The 19,747-nt window shown below is 43.8% G+C and overlaps 3 protein-coding genes across 3 annotated transcripts in view; 2 read left to right on the top strand and 1 right to left on the bottom strand.

Annotated features, from left to right (window-relative positions):
- Window positions 1-1,157, top strand: part of LOC103977914 (uncharacterized) — a 30,595-nt gene extending 29,438 nt beyond the window's left edge. The window contains exon 27 of the mRNA XM_065123133.1: window positions 989-1,157. The gene's annotated coding sequence lies outside the window, so the exon portion shown is untranslated. The remainder of the gene's footprint in view (window positions 1-988) is intronic.
- LOC135620301 (ACT domain-containing protein ACR8-like) lies at window positions 379-11,692 on the bottom strand. The gene is made up of 9 exons (XM_065123162.1): window positions 11,549-11,692; window positions 11,305-11,350; window positions 11,057-11,242; window positions 10,401-10,970; window positions 10,198-10,302; window positions 9,067-10,123; window positions 8,466-8,996; window positions 7,547-7,609; window positions 379-647 (listed from the first exon to the last, which is right to left on the bottom strand). The coding sequence occupies exons 1-6, from the start codon at window positions 11,608-11,610 to the stop codon at window positions 9,755-9,757; spliced, it is 1,338 nt and encodes a 445-aa protein (XP_064979234.1). The 5' UTR covers window positions 11,611-11,692; the 3' UTR covers window positions 379-647; window positions 7,547-7,609; window positions 8,466-8,996; window positions 9,067-9,754.
- Window positions 11,693-15,410: 3,718 nt separating this feature from the next.
- LOC135620282 (AT-hook motif nuclear-localized protein 22-like) lies at window positions 15,411-19,191 on the top strand. Its single transcript, XM_065123121.1, has one exon. The coding sequence runs from the start codon at window positions 17,062-17,064 to the stop codon at window positions 18,001-18,003; it is 942 nt and encodes a 313-aa protein (XP_064979193.1). The 5' UTR covers window positions 15,411-17,061; the 3' UTR covers window positions 18,004-19,191.
- Window positions 19,192-19,747: the final 556 nt, after the last annotated feature.

Raw genomic sequence — 19,747 nt, 5'->3', positions numbered from 1 at the left:
TATATCATTAAAAATCAAGAAATGCCAAACATTGCATGATCATCTAAAAGGCACAAACAATACAATGTATGTTCAAAAGTGAAAACTTACATGTGGTAAATTAAAGTTCTTCTATCTTCAAATTTTACCACAAGATTTTTACATGAATTTGTGCTGCTAAGCTATTGTTTTCTTTCATAAAATATCACATGTAATCTATTTGCCAAGCTATCACACTTCAATCATACTTCCGAGCCAATCTATGTTACACTGGATACAACACCTCAAGTTCAGTTACCGATTTTGTGGAGAGGCAAAGATTTAGTTCAAGTAGCTACAAACTTGAGCAACCTAAATAATTTTTTTACTGTGATCACAACCATTTCTTGCCATATCATATGACAGCTAAATTCTATTAGTATAGCACAACCAGGAATATGTGCAAGAAAAACTTTTGGATCATCTCTACAGTATTTAACAATTAACCAGACTAAAGAAATCAAAGAACATCCTGCTACGTGAGGAGATACACAGACCTCATAAGTTAATGTTCCGCCACTTGAATCGGGTTGACGTAGTGGAACATTCAAGATAACGCCATTAGCAGAGAAAACACAAATAGCTCAAGGTCCTTGTTGTAAAAAGGATATGATCTTCATGGTAACATCCTGCAAACAATAACAGAGGTAATAACAGAAAGACATTAAGATATTTAAAGGATCAAATAAAGACGTATATGACAGAAAGATTTACAACAACTTAATATTCCATACAAAAGGTAATTTTGACTTTTTCTATTTATTTTATGAAAGAATCAGAATACAGCTATTTTTCAATTTATTCTATAAGATTGATCATTTAAGGAACAAGAAACAGGGAACAAATAAACTAGCTCAAGTTTTATAATCTCTGTAAACAAAGCATTGTTTATAGTGTTGAATCTCGTATTTTGATGATGAAACCAATTGATAATTGTTTTATGATTTAATTTGTATTTTGAGTGATGCAGGATACTTCGATCAAGATAAGATAATTAAAACAGGAAGAATCATGTTGGGCCGGAGGAAAACATGTCAGAAGATTGGACGTCGAGCCGGAGGATCGGTCGACGTATCGACATAAGGCTTCGGGCTATGGATTCGAGCATCGGGCCAAGAAGAGCAAATATTGTGCCAAGGATATCGGAGTTGTGGAGTCAACTGGCCGATTGGGCAATAGGTCGCAAGAGAGGACAATGCGTTGAGGGACCAATGACATGCCGGACAACATGATTCAAGCTTAGTAATAATTGTCTAGATCGAAATGTGTTTTATATGTGCAGGATTAACTACGGTAGCAAAGCATGAAGCAAAATAAAGTCCCGGAGTCAAGGACGCAATTTCGTTGGGAGTTCGAGAGTTCGTCGGAAGTCCGAATGTTCATCGAAAGTCCAACTGAGAAGCTCGTCGGAACTCGCCAAGAAAATCGTCGTGAAGCCCAGGAGCTTGCCGGGAGTCCGCCGGAACATTGCCGAGAGATCGCAAGAAGATCGCCGGAAGCTCGCCGAAAGAAACCAAGACATAGGGAGGACTTGTTTAGCTTAAGAAATATCTTAAATTTCGTAATTAGCACATAATTGGGATTGAAATTGGGGCAACCCAATTAGGGGTCAGTTAGGCCCATGTAAGGACTGTGTTGGGCCGAATGAGAGGCCCAAACAGTGTCCCAAGAAGTGACATCGTCGTGGCAAAGTCTTCGAGACTGTGTCAGGCGATGGTACTGCTAGTATGGGCGGTTGTACCGCCCCTGGCAGGGTGTCAGGCGGTGGTGCCGCCCAGTGTTAGAACTGACACTGGCGGTGGTACCGCCCATACCCGGAAAACCCGGGATGAGATGTTTTTAGGCTCCAAGTTCGAATCAACTCGAAGCCTATAAATACCCCTCTCATCCCTGGTTAAAACACACAAGTATTGAGAGTAAAAAAGGAAAGAAACACTGCTGCAATCTTGTGTGAGCTCCTCTCAAAGTTCTAAGTGTTAGAATAGTTTGAGAGAGGAGTAAGTGGGGGTGTAAGGGTTATCTCCTAAACCCAATAAAAAGAGAATGTTGATCTTCGCTTATTAAAGGAAGATCGATAGTGGATGTCAGTGGCCTCGACGGAAGAGGAATCGACGGAGTGGATGTAGGTCACGACGACCGAACCACTATAAATCAGTTTGCATTTACGTCGAGTAATTTACTTTTATAGCAAACTGCCTCTCCTCCTTACTGTGCTTTTACAACGCCTACGCTCGCATAAGCTTTCAAGTTATCTTTACGAAACGATTTTCGTCGAAAACGATTTTCGTCGAAAACGATTTTATCGTACGAAGGTTTTTTAAACCGACGTAGTTTTTACCGCTGCACTAATTTACCCCCCCTCTCTTAGTGCCGACCCCGCTCTTGATCCTAACAATTGGTATCAGAGTCTCGTTTTCTCATTTGGTTTAACCCCCAAAGAGAAATTGCTCTTTTTTGCTTTCAAGAGGGTTACTCTCTCATTCGTCCTCCCTTATCCAATGAGACGGACTATACTTATTGGAAAACTCGAATGAGAGTCTTCTTGCTTTTTTTTATATTTGAATTTATGGAATATTATCGAAAGTGGTTTTAGAAGGTCAACTCTTCCAATAAACCATTGAAATAATTTGGAGAAGAAGACTTTTTCCTTAAATGTTAGAACTATGAACGCTCTATTTTACACTCTGGATAAAACTGAGTTTAATCGAATTTCTATGTGCAAAACGGCATTTGACATATGGCACACTCTCGAAATCACACACGAAGGCACTAATAGAGTAAAAGATTCGAAGATTAATTTTTTAATGGATGATTTCGAGCTGTTTCAAATGAAACTAAGTGAGAGCATTGGAGATATGTACACCCGTTTTACGAATATCGTTAATAGTTTAAAAGCTCTTGGTAAAAGCTTTTCGAATTTTGAATTTCTAAAAATTGGAATTCGAAAATAACGGCTATTCAAGAATAAAAAAATTTGAATACTTTTTTTGATCAAAGAACTTATCGGGTCTCTAATGACCTATGAAATGACGTACAATGCACGTGAAGAACTCAAAAACCAACTTCCAAAGAACATGAAGGATTTCGGACTAAGAACAATCGAAGACCACTTGAGCATAAGCTCTAAGTGGTGGTGAACTTGAACTCATCACTATGAAATTTAAAAATTTCATTAAAAAAAAATTAAAGAACAAAAAGAACGGAACTATTTGCTATGAACGCAAGAAGAAGTTGGCAAAAGACAATCGAGCTCCTCCGAAGACGAGGAGAAAATCGACAAAGGCGAGGTGGTAAACTACACCTTAACGACATTCGACGATGAGGTAATAAAAAATACCTTTAATTTATTTCGAAATTACATAATGCTTTTCATGAATTATTTTTAATTTAGTTTAAAATTAATTTTCTTAAAAATTACATGTTTAATAATGAAAATACAAAAATTAGGAATCATGCTTATCATTCTAGTAATTTTAAAAATAATCATAAAAATTACATGTTTATGATAAACAAAATAATTTTGATATTAAATGTTACGAAATCATGTTTAATGAGTTTATCTTTCTAAAATTATGTATGATGATTCTTGTGATTTATGGACTATCGATTTTTACCATAATGAAAGTAGCTTTTTCGATTTTAAAAATGATGCATGTTTTGATTTAACATAAAAAAATGTATGCTTATATGAAATAATGTAAGTATCATGCTTGATGATTTTATATTTAATTAAGCATGATGATTTGATCTTGATGATTTCCATGATGATATTTGCTCTTTCGTTTTTTAAACTATGATGCATGATTTTTATACGAAAAACTTGAGCATGTTTATATGAAATCAATCACTTAACATGAAATACATAGAAAGGAAAATATATTATCATTGGAATTAAAATAGTGAATCTATTTATGTTATGAGTTTTGTGAATCTCCTGAAAATGATTTTGATTTGACGATTTGAATTTGAATGAGCTTTAACTTGATTTTTCGAGACTTATAACTTGAGATTCTCTTTATATGAATCAAGATTTTTCATTATTCTCCTATTGAATTTAAATTTAAATTTTCTATTGAATGAGTCAAGATTATTTTCTATTTAAAAGGAGATTTGTCAGAATGGTTCATGGTCTTTTAGTATTCATGATCTTGATAATTATGTTTTTGAAACTTTATGTAAATCAAGATTGTTCATCATGATTCTCTCATTTTATCAAAGAGAATATTTTTTAAAATGAATCATAAGTTGTTTTCTCTTGATTTTTCAATACCCACAATTTGAGAAAATGTACTTTGATGCTCGGAACATTTTATGTATAAATTGATTTTTTTCTCTTATAATTCAATACTCCTTTGTTAGCTTGATTGATAAAACATGAGATTATGTTTATAATATAAATTTATTGTTCTCATAATGTGAAAATTGATGTAAAGGCAAAAGGATTACAAAATTGTATTCTTCCCCTCTTTTTACTAATGACAAATGGAGAGAATGATGCTATCTTGCACTTTTAAAAAATTACTAATGACAAATGAAAAATTACTAGCTTGCACTTTTAAAAAGAGATGAAAGAATGATGCTATCTTGTGAATTTTGCTATGTTACACATTTCAAGAAAATACAAAAATGATGTTATCTTGTACAGCAAGTTTGAACATCGTAAAGAAAAGCAAATATGCCAACTTGCATATCTTTAAATTTGCTAGCTTGTATGTTATAAAACTTGCATATCTAAAACTTGATAGCTTGTATGTTTTAAAATGATATAGCACTTGTTAAATTTTTGCTAGCTTGCATAATGATAAAACTGAAAATTATGTTTAATATACAACGATTTGAACTTGTATTTCTAAACACATAAGAATTGAACTTCTCCTTTTTGTTGATGACAAAGGGGGAGAAGTATGATCATGTTATGCATGATGATGTGTTGCAAATATTCGTGATGAAATTTGCAATGACTTGAATTCAGCTTGAATTCAAGGTTCTATCAATATGGCATATTGATAGGGGGAGGTTGTTTAAACTCCAAGAGTTAAGGTTAACTCCGTCATCAATTGGTTGTCATCATAAAAAAGGGAGAGATTGTTGAATCTCGTATTTTGATGATGAAACCAATTGATAATTGTTTTATGATTTAATCTACATTTTGAGTGACATAGGATGCTTCGATCAGGATGAGACAATTAGAGCTGGAAGAATCATGTTGGGCCGAAGGAAAACATGTCCGAAGATTGGATGTCAAGCCGGAGGATCGGTCGACGTATCGACAGAAGGCTTCGGGTCATGGATTCGGGCATCGGGCCAAGAAGAGCGGATATTACGCCAAGGATATCGGAGTTGCGGAGTCAACTGGCCGATTGGGTAATAGGCCGCAAGAGAGGACGATGCGCCGAAGAATCGGACGAAGCGTCGATGGACCAATGACATGCTGGACAACATGATTCAAGCTTAGTAATAATTGTCTAGATCGAAGTGTGTTTTACATGTGCAGGATTAACTACGATAGCAAGGCATGAAGCAAAATAAAGTCCCGGAGTCAAAGACGTGATTTCATTAGGAGTTCGAGAGTTCGTCGGAAGTTCAGTCGAGAAGCTCGTCGGAACTTGCCAAGAAGATCGTCGTGAAATCCAGGAGCTTGCTGGGAATTCGCTGGAACATTGCCGAGAGATTGTCGGAAGTTCGTCGGAAGATCACCGGAAGCTCGTCGGAAGAAACCAAGACATAGGGACTTATTTAGCTTAGGAAATGTCTTAAATTTTGAAATTAGCACATAATTGAGATTGGAATTGGGCCAACCCAATTAGGAGTCAGTTGGGCCCATGTAAGGATTGTGTTGGGCCCAATGAGAGGCCCAAATAGTATCCCAAGAAGTGACACCGTCGTGGCACAGTGTTCGAGACTGTGTCAGGCGGTGGTACCGCCAGTGTCAAAACTGACACTAGCGGTGGTACCGTCCATACCCGGGAAACCTGGGATGATATGTTTTTAGGCTTCAAGTTCGAATCAACTTGAAGCCTATAAATATCCCTCTCATTCCCAGTTAAGACACACAAGTATTGAGAGTAAAAAAAGAAAGAAACGCTGCTGCAATCTTGTTTGAGCTCCTCTCAAAGTTCTAAGTGTTAGAATAGTTTAAGAGAGGAGTAAGTGGGGGTGTAAGGGTTATCTCCTAAACCCAATAAAAGGAGAATCGAGTTGTAAGAAGGAGGTTGATCTTTGCCTATTAAAGGAAGATCGATAGTGGATGTCAGTGGCCTCGATGGAAGAGGAATCGACGGAGTGGATGTAGGTCACAACGACCGAACCACTATAAATCGATTTGTATTTACTTTGAGTAATTTACTTTTATAGCAAATTGCCTCTCCTCCTTACTGTGCTTTTACAATACCTACGCTCGCATAAGCTTTCAATACCGCTGCACTAATTCACCCCTCCCTCCCCCCCCCCCCCTCTTAGTGCCGACCCGGCTCTTGATCCTAACACATAGCAATTCAGAAATTTCTTTACAGTTAATGTAAGTCCAAAATAACAAGATATAAATATGAATATTTTCATATCCTATATGGTTACTGAAGTTCATGCCTGATTTATAACTGTCTGTATCTCATTGCTGATTAAAAGTAGACTGAGATATGGTTTCCCACTATTCCACCTATATCCATTCTGTTCTCACCCATAATGCCAGAGCAATATGATTCTGCATTTTAGTCTCATAGGGTTATTATTCATCAAAAACATAATGTTGTCAGTAACACCAAATAGCTCTTTCATAATGTCATTCCCTGTGGATCAAACTTTACCGAGCAAACAAAAAGGCTTCAACTTCAGCAATATAAATATAGATGGTGAATCATGAATGTAATGGATGCTAGCCAGGGAAACACCACAATGGGGCCAAGGGCGCCGCTATACTGCTGATTTTTGAAAGGCAAACCCCACTGGCTCAGCTTACTTTAGGCCTCAGGTTTTGGGAGGCCTTATACAAGACATAAAGTAACCTGTAACACACATATAGGGATCTTTTAAATTACTGTTTGTTGGCTGTGCTCATGTGGACCAATTTTTTTAGAAAAAGATCGGACTGAATCCATAATAATAAAATGTCAAACAAAGACCATATATTTTTCACACTCCTTGGTTGGTTTCAAGCAGGTGTATATTAGCAACAGATCCACAAGATAAATGTAGCCAAATGGCCTTCCACATTGGAAAATTTTAACCATGTTGAACATTTGCATCTTCTTAATCAGATTTTATCAGCATCGATGATGACACCAGACAATAGATGAGATAGTTTAGAGTTTTAAGCTTGATATGTTTTGTGTGTTCTTCACCAAAGCTGTTCACTAGCTCAGCCTACCTGATGTCACTCCAATTCCCACAGCCTACTTGCCTTAAGCATAATACACAATAATGATGCATTATATATGCTGGACAGTCTATAGTTGATTTTAGCATGCGGTAGACTACGTTGTTAATGGATTACAGCTGATAAAAATTTAGGTTCAAGGAAGCAGTACTTCACCAGAAGAAACATTGATGACATGAGGTGTGAAATTGGCACCAGCAGAGCAAACCACCATCTCTCCTGCATGATATAGTTTAAATAATTAGAGATTCTATAGTGGACCAACTTAATCGCGAAGAAGGTTTTCAAAATACTGGAGAAAAATCTCAAGGCAAATTGAGGAAAAACTGTCGCTAGTAAACTCTGCAGTCAACTAGTTCATAGATTTAGCAGATATGACTGGAGAATAACACATGGTATTGCAACATACAGCTCTATCAGTTCATTATCTTTAGGACATGAAATAATGCCAAAGACACTACGATCCACAGAGTTCGACCAAACATGTTATGTTGTTAACTACAAATAGCAGTTGAGATTGGTGTCCAGCATTTGAAAATGTCAACATCTGCTCTTACTATGGATACCACAAAACTACAAACCCTAGCTGAAAGGTACAGGTTCCCAATTGCCCTAGTCAACAACACCTGCCAGATGAGATCTGTGGAAAGGAATCAAGACAGATGGTCCCGTCACAGGTCACACGGACTTGTTTCACCTGCTTCACGAAGTCAAGTTGACAGCTGACTCAGATGGGAAGGAACAGAGAGAGAGAGAGGCACAATAAACCATTCTGGGTTCCAAGGAGGACACAGACACAATCCACAGAACCTCCATGAAAGCCAAAGGACGATCAACACGAATCAGCAACAGCAGAAAGAACAATGTTAACAAGAAACAAGAAAATTTTCCAGTTAGATCCTAAATTAACATCGATAGGCGTTCGATGCCGTGTTCAAGAATTGGGACGCGCGATTTCGGATGACAAAGGAAACGAAAAGGAAATCAGACGGTGCAAAACAGTCGCCCGATTTCATCGAAGGGGAAAGAAACAAGCCGGGAAGGGCAAGAAAGGCCAAGAAGGGATGGCGAATACCTAAAGACTCCATCGCTAGCCGGTAGTGTGGTGTCTTGCTCACCGAACCCGCTGGCCGCCCTCTACCCCGCTTCATCGCCGCCCCCACCGCGGCCTCCGACGTGTACTCGACGCCTGTCGGCACGGACGCCAAGATCAGCATCGGGTTCAGCGGCCGCAGCAGGTTCCCGTCCGGTCCATACTTCCTCGGCCGCCCCCTCTTCTGCTTTATCGGCTCCGTGACCGGCCCGACCGCGACTCTCGCCTGCGGAGCCGCCTCCGTCGCCACGGCAGGCAACCCACCGGTATCGCCAGCAAGATTCTCCTCCCTTGCGAGGCGGCGGTGGAGGCTGATATCTCCCTGACGCGTTGGCCACCGCCATGGCTGGAGAAGTTAACGCTCCTTCCCTGGTCTCCATGCGTAGATGAACCTCAAGAAACACTGAAAGAACCCGCAGACGAGGCTGGAAGGAGCTCTCCTTCGCCCGCCGGGTTCCGATCTTTAGGGTTCCTTCCAGCTCTCGCCATCGGAGGTCACCACCACGAGCTCCACTGCAGCAAAAATTAAAATAAGAAAAAGGAACAGAGATTTCGTTCAAAATTCTTCGCTAATTTTTCATGCCTCTTCTAATCGATATGGATTGCTGCCGGTTTCAGACGACAATAAAAACAAAAAGAGGAAGAAAGGAAGACACGAGACTGAAGATTTCAGACGACAACAAAATCAAGAAGAGGAAGAAAGCAAGCAAGAGAGGAGGAGAGAGAGAAGAAATTATTATTGGAACTGCAAAAGTCCGGGTGAGAAATGTAAAAGAAAGACATAATACTAATAAATATGATATAACAACTCGATTATTTTAACGATTAGCGTTACAAAAATCGAAATATACCGAACCGGGAACTGAAATGTTATTATTTGTTAGAAAAACAAGAAAAAACACGGAAATATGATTTGATGAGAGGAAAGGATGATGTCAGCATTGCATAGGTGTGTTCGCCTGGACGGAATCCAACTGAATCAGCCATAGAAATTTTCGGGACTGGATGTAGCGTAGCCTTTGGCACGTAACCCTGGAGATTTTCCGAGTTGGTTCAGCCATGTTGTCTTTTGGGCACGCCGCGTAAGATTTATGTTGTCGTGTTGTCGGAGGCCTAGAAAGCGTTGAAAGGTTGACCAACGGTCGACCAGGAGTTGACCCCAATGCATGAAAATATACATGGAATCTTCGATTTCTCACTTCCTTTCCCGTTACGTACAAAACCCTGAAGGAAGAGAAGCCACCAACTGGCGGTGCATACAGACCAGGAAGCTAAGAACATGACTTGATCAACCCCAAGTTGTACAGGTTTCTCCTAACTAAACTGCCAAGGTAGAACAACCCAGTGCCGACACCACCCAGAGATGCTTCCCTGTCGGTTGACTCCTTGCGGCAGAATCGCGGCCGTTGCTCCTCCTTCACCTTGAGGTGATCAAAACCAATCCTCAGTCGGACGGCCTCGATCGCCTTGGGATCCGCGGCTTGCCCGGCGGCGTCCGTCACGTAGAAGACATCCGACGCCAAGTCGCCTTTCGTCGACGCCTCTGCTCTCGTCACCAGAAGCCCGTTCTCCCGGAAGGTTCGGGTTACATCGGAAAGGAGCCCCGGCCGGTCCTCGATGCAAAGCTCCAATCTCGTGCCCTGTGATCATCCACAAGATCAGGACTACTAATCTTTTGCAGGAAGTAGGATGCGTTAAGGCTTCGGTTATTTACCTCTGATGCTCTCCTTTCGATGGCGGCTTGCAAGCATTGGATCACTCGGTGCCTCTCAGCTTCTGAATCGATGGGGCTACCATTCTTATGCCTTATGTAGAACTCCTGAACGGATCACAGGTCGTAATTAGCCCGAAAGACTAGGAAAGACAGAAGATTTGTCCCAGTTTGTGGATCATGAGCTGTTGAGGAAAAGATCGAACCTGATGAGCTGAATCACCATCAGTGTCGATGGTGCCGTGAAACACTACATACTGCATGTCCGTTAGCGTCCACACGATGTCGAACAGCAGCTTCGGTCGGTCGCGACACTGCACGTTGACGACGGAGTAGCCACGCTCGTCCCAGTTCTGGACCGAGACTAAGGTTGATGAGGCAGGAGCCGATGGACAGCGGTCGTAGTCTCGGTCGGCGAGCATCAGCTGGTGGAGTCGACTGTCGGGGTGGGCGACGGCCATGGAGGTGACAGCCGTCTTGCCGCTGCGGACGCCATGGTCGCCCTTGAGGACGTGGCGGAGGCGGGACTCGATGCGGTGGATCCTCTGCGCATCATCGAGGGGCGAGCCGGAGAGCTGGTCCTTGAGGAAGAGGATGCACGCGACGCGGCCATCGTGCGTCCACACCGTGGCCTCCACCACGTCGCATTGAAGGTCGGCAAGCACGGCGAAGACTTCGGAGAGGAGGCCCGGGCGGTCCGTCCCCGTCAGCTCCAAGGCCGTGAGCCCTTCGCAGCGGTGGCTTCTGTTGATTTCCGGGTTCCCCGTGTCCAAAGACTGTATTTTCAGGCCACCGTCAGAAAATAAGGTGGGATGTTTCGGCCGCGTTGTCGAAGCGAGGGGAGGAGGAGAAAGTTCTACACCTGCTCGAGGTAGGAGATGACGCTGTCATCGGTGAGCTTGTTGCCGAACTGGTCGGTGACGTGGAAGACGTCCATGAACCAGCGGCCATCGGAGGAGATGTAGGCCTTCTTGACAGAGAGGTTGAGGTCGGTTAGGACATGGATGGCTTCGAGGAGAACGCCGTGCTTCCTCGACGCGCTGTCAACCTGTCGTTGGTTTCCATTAGAACCACAAAAGAACCGAACCATGCGGAACTACGACTCCTTACCTTGACGAGAGTTGCGAGCGGGCAAACAGCATTGTCGATGACGACCCTACAGCGATACAACAAATGAGAAAGATGATCATTACACTGTGTCAACGAGATTTCATTTCTTTTTCCTGGCAAAGATCGGTTTACAAATCGAACGAAAATTTGAAGTTGAAGAAAGATTGGATTTTTATAGGAGATAAAACCATAGGACTTGAAGCAAAAAAAGAAAACAGAGCTTTAAAAGCTCCATTAAACTTACTTAGGAGTGTTCATCCTGATGACGAGCTTCTCGTACTCATCCAAATACGCCGGCCTCTCCATAACCCCTGTTGCTCCGCTTTTCACAGCTTTATCTCCGGCAAGAGGACGGGGAGGACACGAAAGAAGAAGGCGTTCGAAGAATCCGCCGCTGCCTTCGGTATTTGAAACCCCTTCAAGAGCACCAACCGGACCGAGCGGGGGCCACATGAACCCGATGGGGCCCAGCCGCAGGGACAAGTGAGGCGAAGACAGCGACGCGGGGACTCGCGTGCGACAACGTGGGCTAAGCCGGGTTCGATTCGGGGCCGCAATCTAATTCCGATGCCTGTGAGCATTCTTAATTGCTGCTTTCCACGTAATCGAAGAGCCAAATCCACAGAACACTGAATTCAGGAACTCCTGTTGCATCCACTAGTTAATGATTCATGCAAGACCAGTCTTAATTAGAGCACGCGTGGGATGATCCGGCGGCATGAAAGATCAGATATAATAACTGCTCCATTAAGAAGCACGACCACCGTAGTTGGGAAGAGATGGAACTCCACAAAGCCTTCCGCACGACCACCGTCGATGCCGACATGTTTGCAGCAGTAATTAACGTGTGTCGGACTCGTTATTATTACGGCAAGCATGGAGTAAGGATTATAATAGCGCAGCATTCAATGCAGCCATACGGTGTGGTGCGGCTAAACTGCTCTCTCTCTCTCTCTCGTGCATGTTCGACGCCTCCGTCGTGCGTCGCACAACCTCGTTCATGGCGGAGGAGTGAGCACAGACTGGAGCAAGGCTGGGCGTCGACCCACGGCAGGTTTTGTCAACTCGCAACGTGCTGCAATCTGCCCGCGGAAATGTCACGTTCTGTTCACGAAGGATCTAAATTTATGTGCTGCAGATCTCAACATAATCTTACTTCTTAATGACGATTATTTAGACTCAGAAAAAAATACATATTGATTGATCTGTTGGTGGTCGTCGAGAGCTCAAAGAACGAGTTTTGTGAACTATCACCGGTCGTATGACCCCAGCAAACTATAAGAGCCATTTGCCCCTCCTCCATAGTATATGATAAGTGAGGAATAACACGACTCACACGAAAGCATCGCACGGTGGTACGTGATTGACATGTCAAACGTTAGAAAAATCATATCGATTACACAAGGCTCGCACATGATGATCGGATCCGAAAACATGTGATCGTCGCTAGTACTACGTGATCGAGCAATCGATCATCTTCATCATAACTCATAATCAGCACCGTTCGATTAGTCCAACTAGTTTGAACTTCAAATATTAACTTGATCGTCAAAGAAATATTTGTCGGGATTTCTCGACTTAATTTTTTAAGTTGAACGCAAATATAAATAGTGATTTAGACTGAGAAACATACTTGGAACAGGTCTCAATAAGAATCACCGTCACCACTCGGACAATCAAAATATGCTGTATAATGAATTATTTCATTTCCAACTGCATTTGATTTGCTAGTCAATTAAAATCTTCACCCAAATATGCCCTGAATCAAATAGTTCACATGAGGCCCATCCGGTCCACACAACGCTCAGCCCAATAGTGACTCTATATGTACCTTTAGCCTCTATTTAGGCTTATTTAATATCAAGTCTAATCTAAGGTGATCGACATATGGCATTTCACAACTATACATTCACTTAACCTTATATATATATATATATATATATATATATATATATATATTCCAAAATGCATCCTAACTCGGTGATTCTAAACCGCATGTCCTCAAATGCTTAGTTTCAAAGGTTAATGATCATAAGTTCATCAAGTTCCCATAAATCAAAAATAGGTCTTCTCATACTTCCGACGTGAGGATAAATTAAACCAGAGGGTTCCACAAGTTTTCTATAGATAACGAGTAGGATCAAGTTCGAAGTCAATGATCAACAAGCTATTAAAGTCCATAATTATATTAGAGAAGCCTAATTATAGAATCCTCCACATCCACTTTGTCTTTCATCATCAGGTCACTCAAAAGGCTGAATATAACTGCACGAAACCAAGGATGCAAAGAGAATACTCTGCCTCGCCAACGTACTACCCTCTACCATGAACTAACTTGCAGAACAAAAGAATGATTGCAAAAGGAGGATTCTTTAAATTTGCAGGTAAAATGGTGTTACAATATTACTGGTTTCACTGCAATTCAGGTGCTTTAATTTAGACTTCGAGTATGCAAAGAGAAGTTTAACCCTCGGCCAACCATGTGTTCTTTGTTAACGAGGAACATGAATCCTATGCCCTACCAGAACCAGTGGCCTTAGGTTTATTAGTATTTCCTGCTGCTTTCCAACCATGCAACCCCACAGCTAGCGAGTAGCAAGGATCGTCAAACCGGGTTGAGCGAAATGAAAGCTGTGATCGCTTAGGGCCAGTTTGAGCTTGTTGAATCATCCTTTCCAAGGTACCATTTAAAGCTGCGTTTATGTTGCAAGCAGTGTCGAGTCCTTGTATAGAAAAGAGGTACCGAGGGAAAATGGAAAAGCTTTGCATCGTAACTCAGCTGCCGTTTAATTGCAAGTTGCAGCTGCGTTGATGGAGACATATCACGATTCTTTCAAAAGATTCACCGGTCTCAATCGACGTGAGAGCCGGTCCTTCGTCCAGTACAAGCCAATGATGGAAGCTGGAGCTTCAACTCAGCCAGCTGCAGGTGAGGGAAGAACAACGGATGATTCCAAAGCGGTCTCCATCACTCACATGGATTCCCTCTTCGTGGTTGGCAGTCGCAGCTGCTAATAAAAATAGCTCCCGGGATGCTCGCTGATGGAAACATTAGTTTAAGCGCTGGGTGCTCAAGAGCTTTCTGATCTGGTCTTCTCTTGGAGGTTGAGGTGCAGCTCTCATGGCCTGCCTGCCTCCGGCTCTCAAAGTGGACTTTGTCGAAAGCGAAAAGCCCACGGCATTGTGTTTGGATTCGAGGCAGACGTTGGTGCCGTTCACATGGCCGCGGCTGCTTCCTCCGGGTGGTCCACCTGAATTGAACTCGGTGCATGCCACATTAGTTTATGCGACAGTGTTAAATGGCATGGCTCCTTGACAGCAAGGAAAGGATTATTATTGTTGCGGGTGGCATTATGATCACCGATTGTGGAGCTTTGAGTTGCTGCTGCTAACAGTCGCTTCTGCAATGTCCTTGTCCACTGAGGATTCTCCATTCACTGTTGTTAATGAAGAGAGAGATAGAGAGAGCACGAAAACCGGAGGACCGGTGGGCGTGCCGTGTCGGCGCACCACACGCGCCGGGCAAAGCTCTCGCCTCTCGAAGCGCGCGTGCGGTGCATGCGTGTGGATGACGTGAAGACCCGACCTCCTCGCTTTCCGCCTCGGCAACAGTTTCGTTTGGCCTCTGCGTTCTTCTCGCTTCATCCTCACCCTTCATGAAGACTGCATCATTTTGACGTTTAGATATCGCCGAAGTGAGCTCCAGCATCATCTCCGGCGCATGTCCATGATTCTGATATATCCCGTCATCGGTTTCCGACGTCGCCGGTTTAACTGCACGCACTTGACGTTCAAAATGCTGGCACACGCGTGCTGCCGAGATTCTAATATTGGCATTTGCGTCAACTCCAATTTCTATTTACCTCTATGTAATAATGATGCGATTGCGAGGTTACTCACTCCTTGATTTGAAGATCGATATAATGTGTTGTAGTCCACCAAATTAGACCCGGATAACTTAATTGCCTAAAGAACAACACAAGTAGACTAGTATTTATTTTCTTTACTGTTCCTATTATTATTCGTGGGATAACGATGGTGACAAAGATATGGTTCAGGCTATTCTAAAGGGAGAGTCTCCCGCAAACACACACCTGAATCGATCCTCCTCGATACCATATCGCATTCTGAGCCACTCCCTCGTCCCTGGCAACAAGACCAATGGTGAGGAGAAGTAGCTGCTTGAGCTCCTTATCCTACGCGATCAGTAAAACTCCTTCCTGAGTTCAGCCTCCAATGTCTTCTTGCGATGTTTCCCACCTGCACGGTGTACGATGATCCATCAGACGTGCTGCAAATTTTCAGCTTTAGTTTCGCGTCTGGTAGCTCTTCCCCTCGAGCCGCAGGTGTTCTCCCTGTCATGTACCGAGTTCTTGGCCAACGTCAAAGGATCGCATTGGGCGGCGGCACTCGCGTTGGAGCACCGAAAGAGGGGCGGTGGGGATTTGCTGTCTCGACTCGAGACGGTCCTAGGTTCACACGAGATGAGATGGCGGCTTCCGGTAGGTCGAGCATGCAGAGCCCAGAGCCGCGTCGGTGGTCCCCACAACCTACACCGTGCTCTGCCGCACGGTCCGGTGGGAAGACTCGGTGGTCGGGGAGGTCTTCCTGCTTCGTCTGAGACGGCCATGACCGCGGAGGGAGGAAGGGCGGGGTTGGCGCCACCGTTAATGATGGTGGTCCTCCCGAGATTTGAGGCGGCCTCCGTGACAACTCCCGACCACCCCCGCCGACTATTATTTTACCACGATAAAGCCACCACATGCGTCGCCTGCCGGGCCTCCGCCATGGCGGACGAATCCCCCGGTTGTTTCGAGGTGAATGACGAAAAGGCCACTGTGGCGAGTGATCCGCACATCAGACCGTGGAAAGCACTCGCGTTTCCCGGCAGGGTAGGAACGTAAATAATGCACAACTTTCGGGGCGGTTGGCGAGTGAATGATTGGTCTTTAGCGAGAACACGATCGCTAACCTAATCTGATGTCGACGTAGCTGACCTTGACTCGATCGAGACATGGATGGAGGAGTTGGTGCACCAGATACAAAGGCTTTTGGTGTATGCTTTGCAGGATAAGAGCTACAGAGAGCGAAACATGAGGAGCTACGTACAAGCGGAAACGGCGGTGTCTCATCACAGTAAGGAGGGGACACGGAGGAAGTAGAACAGGAATCAGAAGCAGGAGGTGGTGGTGATCACCCAAGGAAGGGAGAGACAGAAGGCGGTAGGGGTTTCGGGAGATGGAAACAGAAAGGGGACTACAGACGTTGACAGGGTCGACGGTGTCTTACCAAAACCCTATCCTGGATTCATCTCCTTCCTTGCTTTGACATACTCGAACGCTGAGTCAATCCCTAAACCAGTTCCGAACCTGCACCCTTCCTCTTCCTCCGACGAAACCATTCCGACAGCAGCCACTACTTATACCCAATTTTCCAAGGAAAGAATGAGGAGATGGAGGAGTTTGGCTTTCCCTCTCTCTACGGAGCAGTGACCTGACTGCGTGCTAGAAAGCAAGGAAGAAAGGAAAAGAGACGGCAGACAGACAGACGGCCGCCTCGCTTTCCTTCTTTTTCTTCTCTTTCTCTGCTAATCAATCAAACTCTTTTATCGGCTTCGTTCATCCTTCACCTGTTCAATCGTTCTTTCTTTCTTTCTTCCTGCTTTCTTCTGCTGGACTGTTTCAATTCTCACGTCCATCCAAGTTGTGTTGTATCGGCAAAATAATTTGAGCGAGAAGGAAATCTATTGCACAGGAAATGGATCCGATGACGGCATCCACACATGGCCACCATCTCCCTCCCTTCCGCGCACGAGATTTCCACCACCTCCAGCATTCGCCGCAAGTACCCCAACACTTCCAAACGCAGCAGCAGCAGCAGCCCAAGATCGAAGAAGAGCACAGCAGCCTCCACCGCGGCAACATGGATGACAGCAGCAGCAACAACAACAATAACTTTATAGGTAGCAACAGTTCGAACAGCGCTGACGGAAAGGAGCAGGCGCCGATGACATCGCCCGGCAGCGGCGGTGCAGAGGGGGAGATCAATCGCAAGCCACGGGGCCGGCCGCCAGGCTCGAAGAACAAACCGAAGCCACCGATCATCATCACCAGGAACAGCGCCAACGCGCTACTGTCCCACGTGATGGAGATCGCCGGCGGGTGCGACATCTACGAGAGCGTCGCCACTTTCGCGCGCCGGAGGCAGCGCGGCGTCTGCATCCTTGGCGGCAGCGGCACCGTGATCAACGTCACCCTTCGCCAATCGGCCTCCCCCGGTGCCGTCGTCACCCTCCGTGGCCGGTTCGAGATCCTCTCCATCTCCGGATCCTTCCTGCCGCCGCCGGCGCCACCGGCCGCCACAGGAATGACCATCTATTTGTCGGGCGGGCAGGGACAGGTCGTCGGAGGGAGCGTGGTCGGGCCGCTGATAGCATTGGGCCCCATCATCATAATGGCAGCGTCGTTCGGCAGCGCCGCCTACGAGCGTCTCCCCCTCCCGGAGGAAGAGGGTCTACAAGCGCAGGGGCCACTTGGATCACCAGATTTTGTGGGGCAATCGCCGCAGGCCCAGCAGCAGCTGCTGCCCGACCCCAACAACCCGCTCTTCCACAACCTGTCGCCGAGCTTACTCAACAACATGCAGTCGCCTGCGGACGCTTACGGATGGGGCGCCGGAGGAGTTCGTCCGCCATATTGATTCGATTAAAGTTTGCACTCGTTCACTATCTTGCTTTCTTTTCTTCCCTTCTGTTCTTTCTCAGTTGGATCGTCTTCAGATGGGGTTTGTTCTCGTTACTTTGGCTGCTCTCGTTAGGTTGACTCATCTTAGAAATAGCTTGTACAAATCCGGAGATTCTTAGTGGCTGAACTTTGTGAACGAAACGCTTAATTGATGAATATGTCATATGGGGGAAGAAGAGAATGGAAGAATTATGAGTCTGTTTCTTTTCTTTTCTCTCCAATTAACTGCGTACATCTCCCATGCACAGAGAGTTCCGTTCATCCTTTTCGACAGAAGGCAGAGTGAGAAAGAAAGGATCAAGCATTGTACTTGAGCTCTAGCATCACTATCTGTTGCTTTGAAGACCACTCCGGTTTCCACAACTCAGTTCATCACTTCTAGACTCCATTCCTAAAGCTCTCCATCATCTTGTCTAATGGCATTCATAAGCTCTTTTACAAGACATTACTGTCATACACGACTTTTGGTCTTCACAAACTCCTTACCCGACAATACTCCTGTCTTCAGCCATTCTTGAAACAAAACCTAGCAAATTGTCCATTTGCACTGACATTTTACGATGCTGCTGCTTCTTCTTCTTCTTCTTCTGTGGTACGAGGGAATTCCTCTTCCTGTCCCGTTGACAGCAAGAGGGTCAGATGGCCAAGCAAAGTCTGGTACGTTGGAGTAGCAACAAGGAGTAATGGAGGACTGTCCTACACGTGCATTCTTTCTCATCGGCTTCTTCCCGAGGCAAACCAAGCAGCTTGAAAACAAGGCATCAAGTAGGGGTGCAAACCTACTCTGCCTCTCGCATGAAGAAGAAGCAGCAGCCACAGCGGCAACAGTAATGGCAGAAACAGCACACGCAGAGGGGTCGACAGACATGTATATGTTTAACCTCCTCCGTACATTACTGGCCAGCTTCCACATAGAAGACTTATCTTCTTCTTCTTCTTCTTCTTCTTCATCAAAATTGGTCTTCAAACTTCAATTGAAGACTTTTGTTCTTGACGATCTTTCAACTCTCTTCGGCCATTGTGTGGGGAGAACGATCGGCCATGTTTCTGCTACTGAATTGTCGATTTTATGCCTTTTTGTTTTCGTCATATCCTCTTCATGTTAGTCAAATTATATTGCAAAGTCAAATGGTCGTTCATCAAATTTCAGGTCTGATTTTAGAGTATGCAATTTAGGTTTATGCAATTGCTCCCATGCATTATATCTCTCATTGGTTGCAGTTTTTCTCATAAATTCCAACAATACATCTGTTTTATTTCTTTTCTATAGGGAAACATTCCAATGTACATGTATTTTAGAGCTTTAGGATCGCATTGAATCAATCTTTTTTTTTTTCTTTAGTTTATCTTAGATATGAAAGTTTCTAAATATTTTTTTTATTTTTTAAATAATACAAGATACTAAGTTACATTAGGAAATCGAGATATCATGATCATATTATTGTTATATGAACTTGTCTGAAACTTAGTAAGATCAATCGTTCTTTTGAGAATTCATGGATTTGTCAGTGACAAGGTGTGCATAATGTGAGAGAAAGCCTTATATTCTACATCAATTGTAGAAAGAAAGATCGATTATTGTTTCTTATAACACTATGAGATACAAGTAGAATCATATAAAAAGATAATTAAAAATCGATCTATGATTATTTAAATCACCTCTTAAATTAGCATTTGCATAACAATGTAATTCAAAATAA

The sequence above is a fragment of the Musa acuminata genome, chromosome BXJ1-3 (assembly GCF_036884655.1).
Source record: "Musa acuminata AAA Group cultivar baxijiao chromosome BXJ1-3, Cavendish_Baxijiao_AAA, whole genome shotgun sequence".
In the NCBI taxonomy this organism is placed as follows: domain Eukaryota; kingdom Viridiplantae; phylum Streptophyta; class Magnoliopsida; order Zingiberales; family Musaceae; genus Musa; species Musa acuminata.
This window is presented reverse-complemented; position numbering and strand designations above follow the sequence as displayed.